Source organism: Ranitomeya variabilis, chromosome 1 (assembly GCF_051348905.1).
Source record: "Ranitomeya variabilis isolate aRanVar5 chromosome 1, aRanVar5.hap1, whole genome shotgun sequence".
Taxonomy (NCBI): domain Eukaryota; kingdom Metazoa; phylum Chordata; class Amphibia; order Anura; family Dendrobatidae; genus Ranitomeya; species Ranitomeya variabilis.
Window position 1 is genome coordinate 209,617,402 of NC_135232.1, and position 15,828 is coordinate 209,633,229.

Consider the following 15,828-nt stretch of genomic DNA (forward strand, 5'->3'; position numbering starts at 1 on the left):
GGTGTTATTATATATAATAGAATGCTATTCATGTTATTAAATATTTTACCACATTTTTTGCTTCAAATATTTTTTTCCCTATTTTACACCTCTAAAACCTGGGTGCGTCATATAGTCCGATGTGCCTTATAGTCCGAAAAATACAGTAACTGGTTTGAGGATATAAAGATTGAAAGTTTGAAAATTGCAATTTGTTTTCCAAATTTTCGCCAAAACTGCGATATTTTCCAAATAGAATGGAAATGGGACCAGCATTAGACACCATTATTTTCCTTTTCTTCTCCCTCTTACCCAGACTGCTATGATAACACCTCCTGACCGCTACAACACATCTGATTGAGGAGTAATTGGTGCAATTATGCAAAATACTGAAAATGTTTTACTTCATCTCTCTGCATGTTGCATATAGACTGAATGCACCACTGACCAGCGGGGAACACAATTAAATGTAATATTGACCAAAAGAGATCAAATACTGAATACGGTATTCTGTTGTGAGCAGGGAGCGCAGACTGAATGTACAGGTGACCAGTAGGGCACACCGAAGTGATTAACATCTTATCTTACAGTATTCTAGAATACCAGAGATGATTTTATACTATATCTCTATATGTGATTATAGACTGAATATTCCACTTACCACCACGCAGCACCCATATTACTCCCAGCAGGGTCAACCAATTACCACCATGCAGCACCCATATTACTCCCAGCAGGGTCAACCAATTACCACCATGCAGCACCCATATTATTCCCAGCAAGGTCAACCAATTACCACCATGCAGCACCCATATTATTCCCAGCAGGGTCAACCAATTACCACCATGCAGCACCCATATTATTCCCAGCAAGGTCAACCAATTACCACCATGCAGCACCCATATTATTCCCAGCAAGGTCAACCAATTACCCCCATGCAGCACCCATATTATTCCCAGCAAGGTCAACCAATTACCACCATGCAGCACCCATATTATTCCCAGCAAGGTCAACCAATTACCACCATGCAGCACCCATATTATTCCCAGCAAGGTCAGCCAATTACCACCATGCAGCACCCATATTATTCCCAGCAGGGTCAACCAATTACCACCATGCAGCACCCATATTATTCCCAGCAAGGTCAACCAATTACCACCATGCAGCACCCATATTATTCCCAGCAGGGTCAACCAATTACCACCATGCAGCACCCATATTATTCCCAGCAAGGTCAACCAATTACCTCCATGCAGCGCCCATATTATTCCCAGCAAGGTCAACCAATTACCACCATGCAGCACCCATATTATTCCCAGCAAGGTCAACCAATTACCACCATGCAGCACCCATATTATTCCCAGCAAGGTCAACCAATTACCACCATGCAGCACCCGTATTATTCCCAGCAGGGTCAACCAATTACCACCATGTAGCACCCATATTATTCCCAGCAAGGTCAACCAATTACCACCATGCAGCACCCATATTATTCCCAGCAAGGTCAACCAATTACCACCATGCAGCACCCATATTATTCCCAGCAAGGTCAGCCAATTACCACCATGCAGCACCCATATTATTCCCAGCAGGGTCAACCAATTACCACCATGCAGCACCCATATTATTCCCAGCAAGGTCAACCAATTACCACCATGCAGCACCCATATTATTCCCAGCAGGGTCAACCAATTACCACCATGCAGCACCCATATTATTCCCAGCAAGGTCAACCAATTACCTCCATGCAGCGCCCATATTATTCCCAGCAAGGTCAACCAATTACCACCATGCAGCACCCATATTATTCCCAGCAAGGTCAACCAATTACCACCATGCAGCACCCATATTATTCCCAGCAAGGTCAACCAATTACCTCCATGCAGCACCCATATTATTCCCAGCAAGGTCAACCAATTACCACCACGCAGCACCCGTATTACTCTCAGCAAGGTCAACAAATTACCACCACGCAGCACCCATATTACTCCCAGCAGGGTCAACCAATTACCACCATGCAGCACCCATATTATTCCCAGCAAGGTCAACCAATTACCACCATGCAGCACCCGTATTATTCCCAGCAGGGTCAACCAATTACCACCATGCAGCACCCATATTATTCCCAGCAAGGTCAACCAATTACCACCATGCAGCACCCATATTATTCCCAGCAAGGTCAACCAATTACCACCATGCAGCACCCATATTATTCCCAGCAAGGTCAACCAATTACCACCATGCAGCACAGTTACAACCCGCTAGCAGCACAAAATACCATAGATAGCAATAATGAAATTATGATATTCAAATTAATATCAATCCTCACTACTCTATGTATACACAGGAAGCGTTGCGAGAAGTAACCATTAAAATATAACCTTTTCTGGTATTCTATGGTAAGGGATCGTTGACCACTGCCAACTCCTTGATATTTTTTCTCAGTAGGATGGCTATATGTGTATGACTTGTGGACAAGTAGGGGGTGGTATCACCATTGATGCATCTATTTTTTTTTATCCCTTTATATCCCCCCTTATTGTTCTATTGTTCCCCATCTATCTAGGGTAACCTAGATAGATTCAGGAAATAGTAACTGACATCCACAGACACATCTATTTAGGATCGGATAGATGCAGCAATTGCAAGGAGGGTCTCAACACCAGAGACACAATAGCAAAACAAACAAGGTTTTTATAAAAAAAAATTGGAAATTAGGTTTTAAATAATACCAATAAGGATTATTCTATTTCAAATGATCCAAATCTGTTTTTTTCTGACATCTTAGGATATTTATTTTCTTTGTTTTTTTTTTTTAAGTGCTACTTTAGTAAAGACAAAAAATAAAAAGTTTTACATTTTTATCATTATTAGTTCTTTTTTAATAATTTTCTAAAGTTTTGAAAAAGCTTGAATTTTGGGCTTATATGAATTTACATTCTTATCATATCTCGGGTTGAAATTAATATACAGAGACGGGAGAGGCACCATTTTGTAAGGATTGTACAGGCTTTACTCTGACATGTCACAAGACTGTTTTGTTGCTATTTTGTTTTTGAGGAGTGAAATTCTAAAAGTCTGATGGGCGATTTCGGGAAAACTATACGTTATACATTTTTCGAGAAATACATATGTGTTACTTGTGTTCTTGGTTACATTTGTTCAGGGAATCAAGTTGGGATCTCTGTAGGATCACATTTCTAAGCGTGATTTTATAAATACAGCCTCATCCTAATCATGTGTTTAATAGTAAATTAAAATATATACTTTCAACAACTTTTTAAATATACATCTAACAATCTTTATTATTATTATTATTATTATTATGTCACTAGACGTGTCCTTTTTCTAATTTTAAAAAAGAATAGCGCAGTAGTTAAATCATCAAGCTATATTAATAGTACATTTTTACACTGAGCTTTGGTGAAATGTAATCTTGTCCACAATCTCTTACCAACAATGGCCGTTTCCTTTGGTGTCAGAGTACCCAAAAGGTGAATTTCAATTACTGAAAAAAACAAAAAGAAGGGCGGGAAGATCATCAAGGTTGCTAATAGGGGTATCCTCTTGAAATAATCCAATATGAAGAGGAAGCCAAGGCTGCAGCTGATCTCCAACTTCCTATTCATGTTCAGTTTGTATGAAGGAGGGGACCGGGACACCAGCAGTGATTGGGTGCCGGCCACCATGTGTCATGCAGCTGCACGATAGCCCCTGGACAGTGAGTGCTGACACCACTGGAACGGCTCTGGCACGGGAAAGGAGTATAAGCTTTTTTTTTTCTAAAAATCGGGGCCAAACATATATATCGAGAAAGGGTTATCCTAGTAGCGCACAACCCCTTTAAGTCATGTTAAAATTCCCTACCATTCACACGGTACTGCAACTTAGGGTTCTGTTTATATTACCCACTTATGAAGATGTGTATGAGAATCCCCAGTGCATGATGGGATACTCAAACAAATGGACACATGTTGGCTGAAAACTGAAACTACTCTCACTCTCCTTTCCGCCATGAAATAAAAAGTGTCATCAGGGAGTAAGGCGAGGCCTGGACATTCCAACACTCCCCATGATTTGCTTGCCTTCCTGAAGTGAAGTGTCATTAGTGACACTAGTGTCAGGGGCTGGTCCCTGCGGTGTCTCTCCTGTGCAGTGTCTCCTCCATGCCCTTCGCAATGAGAACAGTGGCCGGTCTGCTTAGATGAATAGTAGTAAGCCAGCAGTAGAGTGGTGTTACTATTCCCGACACAGACCAGTGACGTCCCCAGGCGGCACCAGTCCTCCTGCACGCTTCGTATAGTGACACCGCTCTGCTGCCAGCTTATTACTAATCAGCTAATAGACAACAGACCGGACGCACAGGGTAATGGGGGAGACACTGCACAAGGACAGAGCAGGGACCAGCCCCTGAAACGAGCATCACTAATAGCACTTCGTTTCATGGCGGTAAACAAAGCAAGGGAAGTTCTCAAACAAATCTTAATAGGAAGTGGGTAATATAAACAGGACCCGAAGTTGCAGTACAGAGTGAATGACAGGGAATATTTCCCATGACTTTAAAAACTAATAACTTTTGTACCGTAATTTAAGATTTATGAAATGTACTTTTGGGTTTCGGACTAACCCATTAAGGACTATCAGCTGGTCACAAAAACATTTTACAAAGTCTTCTGCACTTTTCGAAACAGCGTCAAAAGTCCATCTGTCACTTCACAGTTTATAAGTTATACTATCTACCATAGCCTCATCAAAATGATTTCAGATTTCTTCTTGGAGAGTGATTACTGGAGGACAATTTTTGCAGATATTGGAACTCTTTTCTGGACAAATTATTTCAGTCACATAGTTTGTAATAACCAAGCTTGGACCAATCTAAGTATCTTTCACCTTACCTCCTTCAATCCTAAGCTTCGTGTTCTGTGTGCTGTACATACACGTACTGAGTGTGCACCACTACCACCAGCCAGTGCACAATTCTTCGGTCGCAGGGTAGCACCTTTTGAAAATCCTATTTTGGTAGAACTTGAATTAAAAAAAAAAATGTATAGGTTTCTTTCAAATTGGTAAGAACCAGCCTCTTTCGGACTGGAGTTTTTTTAGCGTTCACTTTCATAGAGACACAATCTTTCTTGCAAAGCATAATTCGGCTCACTCCATCACTACTGTAAAAACCTTTCACTGTATCCGCTATATAGAGTCCTCTAATGATTTGCCTGGTTTAAGATCAGAACAAGTTTCTTTTCTTTTTTTTTTTTTATTTGGAAAACACAAGACCATAGGCTGAACAGATCTGAATTTGAGATTTTCAATTTGACACTGTTCATATAGTTACTTTTTGAATATGATCCCTTTGAGATTCCAACTTGAATTATGGTACAGATGTGGCTAGGAGCACAGGAGGCGCATGTGAAGTTTTTGAAAACTTATTGATTTTTTGGAAATACTTTTCAAAATATTGCATTTGAGTCCGCATGGGTAAAACATTAGCAAAGATATTCTTGTGACATATCAGGTGGAAGCCAGTACAGTTCTGAATGAAATAGTTTTTATTCCATTTCTCCATCTAGGTTCTGACCTGAGTTATGAGGAGAAACGTAAGGCATGCAACTTAGAAATACCGGATTACTCACCGGTAATGCTCTTTTATAGAGCCCACGACAGCACCCACTGAGAGAGGGGATCCGCCCCTGGGAACAGGAAACCTACAGAGAGATAAAAGGGGCGGCCCCCCCTCGCTCCTCAGTTGTTTTACAGAGAATAAGGAGGAACCGCCGCCAGGTTTTTTAGTTTAACAGGTTTAGTTATATATACATATTTACAACTTCATATCATCTTACTCTATTATATACATCTCCCTACAAGACACCACGTGCAACTAAATAAAGAAAAGGGAGGGAATCGAATGGGTGCTGTCGTGGGCTCTATAAAAGAGCATTACCGGTGAGTAATCCGGTATTTTCTATTCGCCACGACAGCACCCACTGAGAGATTTACAGAGATTATAGATTGGGTGGGTTAACTGAGCCGAGAACCGATACCCCAAAGGTTAGATCAGAAGCAGCAGATAGGTCTAGTCTATAGTGCTTATAGAAGGTATTAGGCGAAGACCAAGTTGCAGCCTTACATATAAGGTGTATTGGCACGTTCGCTCTTTCTGCCCAGGAAGTCGATACGGCCCTAGTGGAGTGTGCTCCGATATGCAGAGGAGGGTCTCTTCCCTTAGATCTGTACGCCAAGATTATAGCATCCCGGATCCAGCGCGACAGTGTGCACTTTGTGACTCTGGATCCCTTGTTTTTCCCCTGGAAAGACACAAAGAGAGCCCTACTCTCCCTCCAGTCCCTAGTTCTTTCTATATAGGTTAGAATAGCTCTTTTAACGTCTAGGGTATGAAGCCTAGCTTCTTCTGGAGTCGAGTGGTTCTCATAAAAGGTAGGTAACAAGATTTCCTGACACCTATGAAAACTAGTGGCTACTTTAGGGAGATAACATGGATCTGTTTTTAAAACTATTCTGTCAGAAGTCACTGATAGGAATGGAGGATCTACTGATAAGGCATGGAGATCACTCACCCTTCTGGCAGATACTAATGCCACTAGTAATATCGTTTTTAATGAGACATGCTTCAGAGAGGCTGTCTGAAGAGGCTCAAAAGGGCTTTGTGTCAATGCATCCAGGACTAACGTCAGATCCCACTGAGGAATCTGTGGTACCTTAATAGGTTTTGATCTCTCGCAAGCGGAAATAAACCTAGATATCCATCTATTGCCTGCAACATCAGAATTAAACAGAGCTCCTAGAGCCGAAATTTGGACCTTTAATGTGCTAACCGAGAGTCCCAAGTCCAGACCCTTCTGTAGAAATTCTAATATTGAGAATATAGGAACTTCCGAAGAGAGTTGTGCAGTATGGAATTCAAGAAATTTCTTCCAAATCCTAACATAAATTCTGGTAGTGGAAGGCTTTCTACTCCTCATGAGGGTATTTATTAACCCCTTAGAGAACCCTCTAAGCTCTAGTAATTGCCTCTCAAATTCCAGACAGTCAAGTTCATTCCTTTTACTTGAGGATGTAGGAACGGCCCCTGAGATAGAAGGTCCTTGGTCTGAGGCAGAATCCAGGGGTCTGAAATTGACATCGCTCTGAGCCACGAAAACCATGGCCTCTTGGGCCAGAATGGGGCTATCAGTAGAACTCTTGCCCCTTCTTCCCTTATCTTTCTTATGACCACAGGCAGTAGATTCCATGGAGGGAATGCATAGGCTAGGTCGAATGCCCATGTTATATGGAGGGCATCGAATATGTCCGGATTGTCCTCTCTGCATAGAGAGGCGAACATCCTCACCTGACGGTTTGCTCGTGTGGAGAACAAGTCTATCTGGGGTACACCCCATTTGGCTGTTATTAACTTGAACACTTCCCTGTTGAGCATCCATTCCCCCTGATGCAGAGTGTGGCGGCTGAGGAAGTCTGCACGAAGGTTGTCTATGCCTCTGATATGAACCGCCGACAAGGATAGTAGGTGACCTTCGGCTAGCTCCATGATGTCCGAAGCAACTCCCATAAGATTTTCTGACCGAGTACCTCCTTGACGGTTCAGATAGGCCACTGCGGTTGTGTTGTCGGAGAAGACCCTTGTGTGAGAGCCTCTCAGCTGAGGGAGAAAGTGGAGCAGGGAATAAAATATAGCTTTCAACTCTTTTACATTAGAGGAATTCTCAAGCTCTGCATAAGACCAGAGACCCTGGGCTACCTGATCCTGAAAGTGTGCCCCCCAGCCATCGGGACTAGCATAAAGCCCGCTACGCATTCACCCAGGAGTAAGGTTAAATACCGTCTGCCGGGTTGTACGATCAGCTTTCGGTGCAGAGCGGCCTGACTTTTTCCCCGATTTCTCAGTGGAGTCACTCCTCTTTGAGTGTCCACTGCCTTTTTGGGCATCACCACTAGGCAGGATTGAATCCTCCAGTGGGCGCTCGATATCCTCCTGGGACGACATGTTGCGCAACCAGGAGTGTTCTGAACTGCCTTATATAGCACCGCTTGCCCACAGCTGAGAAAACACTCCCCCTTTTTTTTTTTTTTTTCAGTACCTGATTATCAGGGGAGATTAGCGATTAGCCCTGGCTTCTCCAGCCGCAGATGCTTTGCAGTAATTACCGGCACAATAGCGCCTGTAGTCGAGCCCAGGCTGCCCCCGCGATCCCGGAAGTTCAACCCAGCACTTCCGGGACGCCGATGCTACTGCGCATGCGCCCGCGTCTCTGCTGCACGCTGGAAGACGCCATGGTAAGTGCTGCACCTGCAGCTACCAGTAATTCAATACCTCCACTCCGGAGGGACCAGGAGGGGAAAAAACCCACCGGGGAGACGTCCACATACCCCCGGAGTATATTACCTGACCCAGGTCCGGCCGGACGAGGAAGGTCGGTAGCCTCATACAACGGTGTCCCAGCAGGGAGACCGTTGATAACAACCAGGCATTGCAGCAGCATCAGCAGATGAGGGGTGGCCCGCAGGATCATTCCCGTCTCTGTCTACCCGCTCTGGAGCCCCTGCCGCTCAGCAGAGTCGTACAGGCGGCAGTCCAGGCGGGCTTTCCTCTTCATAGTTACTCCATAGAGTCTTCTCTGTGGGTTCCCGTCTAAGAACAGGAAACCAACTGAGGAGCGAGGGGGGGCCGCCCCTTTTATCTCTATGTAGGTTTCCTGTTCCCAGGGGCGGATCCCCTCTCTCAGTGGGTGCTGTCGTGGCGAATAGAAAATTTGCATTCTTTCAAACCTTTGATAAATAAATGTAAAAAACCTAAAAGTACATAAAACTTTTTTTCTTCACATTTTGCATTTTCTAAGACACTATTATGAGAGAACAAAATCTCAAAATAATTAAAAATAGAGGAAAATTGCAGTGGTTCACTGACCCAAGCACAACATACCTGTCCATCAGCACCTCAAGAAAGCTCAAAATATTCTCATCGCTGCGATCCGAATGTATCTCTACCATAGGCCCTATGTGTGTTATCGGGAAAGGAGAGGTGGCATCATATGTATACTCCTCTCCATTTATTTCTATCGGAGCTCCAAAAATCTACGCAAGTGATGTGGAACGGAGATATAAGACCTACTCCCTGAGGTGTTCCATCGTCAAACTGTTTATTAAAAAGTAATCTGGTAAAGGCATACACTGAAACATACATACCTGTGCACATCTGCCAAGATCTCTCCTGTCCAAGTACTGAAAGATCTGTAGAGCAATTTCATACGGCAGCTGGATATCAAAGAACGGGATCTCATTTATTTCATTCTAAAAGAAAGGAAAACATCAATTATAAAAGTAATAAACATAGTCTGGGAAAACATGGACAACAATCTGTTTCCCAGGCATTAACATTCCTTCCATATCGAAACGAAATACAATCCAAAAAACCAGAACTGGCATTTTTTTTTGTTTGCCACATTTCGAAAAAAAAGTGCAATGAAAAAAAGTCATCAAAATATTACCCAAAAGCTAAAATGCTACAATTAAAAATAAAAAAGGTCAGAAAAAACAAAAGCTTTATTGATAGAAAAAAATATATATAAGTTAAGGTCTCAAAAATGGTGACTCAAACCAAAATTGTTTTTTTTTCAGAGTTCTAGCTTTTCTTAAGTAAAAAAATGTAAAAAATAAAATTAATAAGTTTGCCGTAATCATACTGACCTAAAGAATGATAGAATCAATAATTTTTAGAAATCTTCTCTAGCTTTTTAAAGTACATTATATGGTAAAAAGAATGGCGTCATTTAAAGCTTCAACATATGTCACAAAAAAACAAGCCTACAAATGTCTATGTCAACAGAAAATAAAAAAAGTAGCTCTTGAAAGAAGGGGGAAAACTGAGAAGAGCAAAAATGAAAATAGCTGATCCTTAAGGGGTAACTAGTCATTGGGGTCCTTCTGGTGCCACTTTGCTCTCAAGCAGAGATGAGCGAACATCGTGGGCTCCCTCCTTATTCGGCAATCTATAGCGCTTACTGAGAAGCTGCAGCAGGAACCCGGATACATGGCGCGAGTGCCGGCTGATCAGCTGTTCTGAGCCGCAGCTGCATGTGTCGCGGCTGTGTCACAATCATGACACATGCATGGAGAGCCGCGACACAAGCAGCAGCGGTGCCGGACAGCTGATCAGCCGGTGTGCTCCAGGTATCTGGGTTCCCGATGCTGCTTCTTCAGTAAGCGCTATAGATTGCCGAATAAGGAGGGAGCCAATGATGTTCGCTCATCTCTACTCTCAAGTTCCATCTTTCTGTTCCTACAACAGAGAAAAAAAGGAGCTAAGAACGCCAGGGTGAACGTAGGGCTCGGGGAACTGATCAAAACACTTTTTTGCATCTGCAGTTGTAATAGTCTATATGATAAAAAACAAGACGGGAACTATAAAGGTAGAACGTTTTTAAACTGTTCATTAATAGCCATTGGGGACTGTTGTTATCTGAACCTGGAAAACCCTTTTACAAGGTAAAGAAAAAAAGAACTATTAAAAGTTTCAGTAAAAAGCTTTCAACTTTCAAAAGACAAACAATATATGGGTAAAAAAATAAATCGCATCTGGGAGCTGAATTGTCAGTCATTCTTATTAAATAGGAAAGTTTAACCTTCAGTTCATCTGCCGCATTACTCTTCAAACCACCAATTGTGTTTCCTGCTTTTTTTCATCATATACCAGATGATATCCTCGGCATTTATCTCTATACTGCAGCATTCTTCAAGCTGCTTTTTTTTCGGTCTATAGGCTTTGTAATAAAACAATAATCCTTTCAGGATCGACTCCAGTTACTTTTAAATAGTAATCTGGAAACCGCGATTTATTATATTATGTTCATGTGTTGGTTTTTTGTTTTCTATACAGCTGCGGCTCCCATATTGTCAGTTTAGTTCAAGAACATGGGACTGAAGAGCGAGGAAGTGTACAGAGTGTGATTACTTGCTCAGTGGTTAGCACTGCAGCCTTACAGCGCTGGGGTCCAGGGGTCAATCCCACCAAGGACAACATCAGCAAGGAGTTTATATGTTCTCTCCGTGTTTCCTCCAGGTTCTCTGGTTTCCCCCCTATATTCTAAAGACATACTGATAGGGAATTTAGATTGTGAGCCCCTCTGGGGACAGTGATGATAATGTCTGTAAAGTGCAAAGCAAATAAGCAAAGCATAAAAATAAATTATACTTCTACTTCTTGCACCGATACAAAGAAAATTATTCAACCTCCGTTGAAAAATAACATTAGTAAAATTTACAAACTTTCTGCTGTACACAATAAAATAAACAACAGCAGTTTAAATAACTCAACGTGGCTAATATAAGGGTTCCAGATCGTCTGCACATACCCTAAGTGGTTTCTCCATATTCAACCCAAAATGCCACTTTTAATAACTACTGTTTCACACCCTTTATGTCAAGTGTCTTTACTATTTAGTACAGGGTGGGCCATTTATATGCATACACCTAAATAAAATGGGAATGGTCGGTGATATCAACTTCCTGTTTGTGGCACATTGGTATATGGAAGGGGGAAAACTTTTCAAGATGGGTGGTGACCATGGCGGCCATTTTGAATTGGCCATTCAACTTTATTTTTTCCAATGGGAAGAGGGTCATGTGACACATCAAACTTATTGAGAATTTCACAAGAAAAACAATGGTGTGCTTGGTTTTAACGTAACTATTCTTTCATGAGTTTTTACAAGTTTATGAGCACTTATAAAATGTGTTCAAAGTGCTGCCCATTGTGTTGGACTGTCAATGCAACTCTCTTTTCCCACTCTTGACACACTGATAGCAACACCGCAGAAGAAATGCTAGCACAGGCTTCCAGTATCCGTTGTTTCAGATGCTGCACATCTCGTCATTTTCACAGCATAGACAATTGCCTTCAAATGACCCCAAAGATAAAAGTCTAAGGGGGTCAGATCGGGAGACTTTGGTGGCCATTCAACTGGCCCACAATGACCAATCCACTTTCCAGGAAACTGCTCATGTAGGAATGCTCGGATCGGACACCCATAATATGGTGCACACAACTCGTCCCGCAAAAAATAAGCCCTCACATGGCCATATTAATGGAAAAATAAAAAAGTTATGGCTCTGGGAAGGAGGGGAGCAAAAAACGAATACGCAAAACCCAAAAAAGCTCCGGCGGTTAAGGAGTTAATCAACATTCCTTGCCCCTGCAATATACATGATGGAGAAGTAGGCCTACTCCTGTGTAGTAACTGCATATTCAACCCAATCCCACCTAAACCCTCCCTTATCCTTCCTTCTTTTGCAGTGTACACTGTCCGTATCCACTCTCTCTCCAACCCCAGAGCCTTGTCACTGCTTCTCGACCATTTCTCCACCTGCTTTCTACACTTAGTCTCTGCTGACATTTCAACCATCAGCATAGCAGATATCAACATCCCCACTGACACCCACCAATCCAAATCCTTCAAACTCCTGCCACTTGCTTATACAATGGTTCTCCACAACCACTCATAAAGCTAGACAAACCCTAGACTTTATCTTCACCCGTCTCTGTTCCCTACACCTATACCCCTGACAAAAACTTACTTACATCCCTGTCTCATTCAACTGCTTTTTCCAAGTCCAGCAAATAGCACCCCCACCCGACAGAAACCTCTCACACATAGACATTTGCACACTCTCTGAAGCTCTTCTACCACTAGACAAAAGGTTATGTGGCAAAGAAGATATTTGGTGCGTATTGCAATGGAGCAGACCACATTGATCCATAATTCATCAAAGTTAATAGCGTATAAAGGAATAGTATACCAAGAAAATCCACAAAAAGGAACTTTTTTTAAAATCCTTTTTATTTTTCTTCCCTCATGTATCACATTGCATTGTGAAGTATAGCAACGTTTTGAGCAATTTACCCTTCATTAGGTTTTGAATGGGATGTGTGGAATGTCCTTCTTGGACAAAAAAAGTAAAAATCCACTTATAGCAGTATATAAAGGGATGGAATCGCTGGGCTACCTAGGGAACCAGAGAGAGAGTGAAAATTACTATTACCCATGAGAGAAGGCACCCAGTGGTTAAAAAAAAAAAAAATTAAGAAGCGGATGTAGAGGACAAGCATTACAAAAAAAAAACATACATATTTCATGCCTATTCTCTTCTACCACTGTCTACCATATCTTTACGCCACAACACAGCCACGCTAGCATCAGCTATTGACTCAGTTGCCCATCTCATACATAGCAAGAGGCAACAAATCAATAGACAACCCTGGCACACCAACCTCACAAAAAGATTTGTGTTGAGAATTCTGGGTTACAGAGCAGAGCTAAAAGCAAACGCATTCACAGGAAGACTTTACCACATTTAAACACGCAACTTTCACATTTAAGTCAGCCCTCACCTCTGCTAAACACTGATTCACAACTCTCATATCTTCTCTGTTCCATAACCCCAAACAGTTGTTCTAATTTCTTAATCATCCACTATAGCCCCATCTGCCCTCCCTCTTTGCATCATACCTGAAAAACGAGATTGACCACATCAAAGCTAATCCCTTCAAATAACAGACAAATGCCCTTCCCCATAACCTTTTTCCCCACCATCACTGAACAAAAGCTTGCTAATTCTCTCTCCAAGTCACACAACACCATTTAAGCCCTTGACAAGATCCCATCCCACCTCCTCACCAACCTTACCATCATGTTTATCCCAGTCCAAACCCATCTTTTCAACCCATCTTTAAAGGGAACCAGTCACCCCACAGGGCCTATTAAAGTAAAAGAGCCACCTTCAGCAGCACTAAGGCTGCATTCTGTGAAGGTGGCTCTTATGTTTATTATCCCTAAGAATGCTGAAATAATGACTTTTATAAATTTCCCGCCATACATCTATTGAGTCAGGGAGGTATGTTTTCTCCCCCTGACTCAACCGCCTCGCAGCCGTCCATCAACCCCCTCTCTCCTCCGGGCGCCGCCTTCTCTCTTTGTCGTGACTCCTGATGACACTCAAATCTCCTTCTCTGTCACAGATGTCACCTTTCTTCTGTCCATATTTCCCAAGTGTCTATCAGCCATATCATCCTTCTGCACATCATGCTTTCTAAAACTCATTGTGGACAAATGCAAACTCACAATCTTTCCTTCAACTCACTCAGCTCTCCTGCCCGATCTATCGTAATTAAGTCAGCCTGCCACAGTGTATCCCTTAACTCTGCCCTGTCCTTCAGATCCCTCATCCGAACCCTTACCATCTTCCATCCCCAACTCAAAAATATTTCAGAAAACATCCTTTCCTCATACCCGAATCTGCTAAAATGTTAATGCATTCCCTCATTATCTCTGGTCTTGACTACTGCAATACCCTCCTCTGTGGCCTCCCTACTAACATCACTCATATATGATCCTCACTCAATCCCGATTCAGGATTTTTCCCGAGCGTCCCCCAGTCTCAATTATGTGCCCAAACACGTTCGATTGTGTTTCCCACATGTGGAACTTTCAGAAACAACCTGAAAACGTATCTCTTCAGGAAAGTTTACAGCCTGCAATAACCCTGTTGTCACCTCCCCACCACCGAAGCTGTGATAGTGCTGAGGTGGTGGTGCATGAGGTCGTGGTGCAACCTCCCAAACTACTGTGTGTTTCCTGATTACCCTGAAGATTTTAAGTCTGTGGGATGGAGTTCCCCTCTGTACCAGTCTGTTTACTTTACATCTGTAAAATGTATTTAACCTTATTCACATGTACAGCACCAACTAATTAATGTGGATTTAACCCCTTCACGCCGCAGCCCATTTTTATGTTTGCTCCCCTGCTTCCCAGAGCCATAACCTTTTTTTATTTTTGCATCAATATGGCCGTGTGAGGGATTGTTTTTTGAGGAACTAATTGTATTTTTGAACACCACCATTGGTTTCACCATATCGTGTACTGGAAAATGGGAAAAAAATTCCAAGTGCGGTGAAATTGCAAAAAAAAAAAAGTGCAATTCCACAACTGTAATGCTAAAACTGACTGCCATTATGATTCCGCAGGTCATTACGAGTTCGTAGATACCAAACATGTATAGGTTCTTTTTATTTAAATGGTGAAAAAAAAATCCAAAGTTTGTTAAAAAAAATAAATAAATTGTGCCATTTTCCGAGACCTGTACCGTCTCCATTTTTTGGGATCTGGGGCTGGGTGAGGGCTTATTTTTTGTGTGCTGAGCTATTTTTATTGATACAGTTTTTGTGTAGATACAATCTTTTGATCACCCGTTATTGCATTTTAACCCCCTTACCCCCAAGGGTGGTTTGCACGTTAATGACCAGGCCAATTTTTACAATTCTGACCACTGTCCCTTTATGAGGTGATAACTCTGGAACGCTTCAACAGATCCCGGTGATTATGACATTGCTTTCTCGTGACATATTGTACTTCATGATAGTGGTAAAATTTCTTTGGTATTACCTGCGTTTATTTGTGAAAAAAAACGAAATTTGGCGAAAATTTTGAAAATTTCGCAATTTTCCAACTTTGAATTTTTATGCCCTTAAATCACAGAGATATGTCACACAAAATACTTAATAAGTAACATTTCCCACATGTCTACTTTACATCAGCACAATTATGGAACCAAAATTTTTTTTGTTAGGGAGTTATAAGGGTTAAAAGTTGACCAGCAATTTCTCATTTTTATAACACCATTTTTTTTTTTTTTAGGGACCACATCTCATTTGAAGTCATTTTGAGGGGTCTATATGATACAAATACCCAAGTGTGACACCATTCTAAAAACTGCACCCCTCAAGGTGCTCAAAACCACATTCAAGAAGTTTATTAACCCTTCAGGTGTTTCACAGGAATT

General features: G+C 41.9%; 1 protein-coding gene across 1 annotated transcript in view; it reads right to left on the reverse strand.

Annotated features, from left to right (window-relative positions):
• Positions 1-15,828, reverse strand: part of FBXW8 (F-box and WD repeat domain containing 8) — a 191,173-nt gene that overhangs the window by 148,567 nt on the left and 26,778 nt on the right. Inside the window, exon 2 of the mRNA XM_077292346.1 lies at positions 9,181-9,285. Coding sequence (XP_077148461.1) covers positions 9,181-9,285 — 105 coding nt within the window. The remainder of the gene's footprint in view (positions 1-9,180; positions 9,286-15,828) is intronic.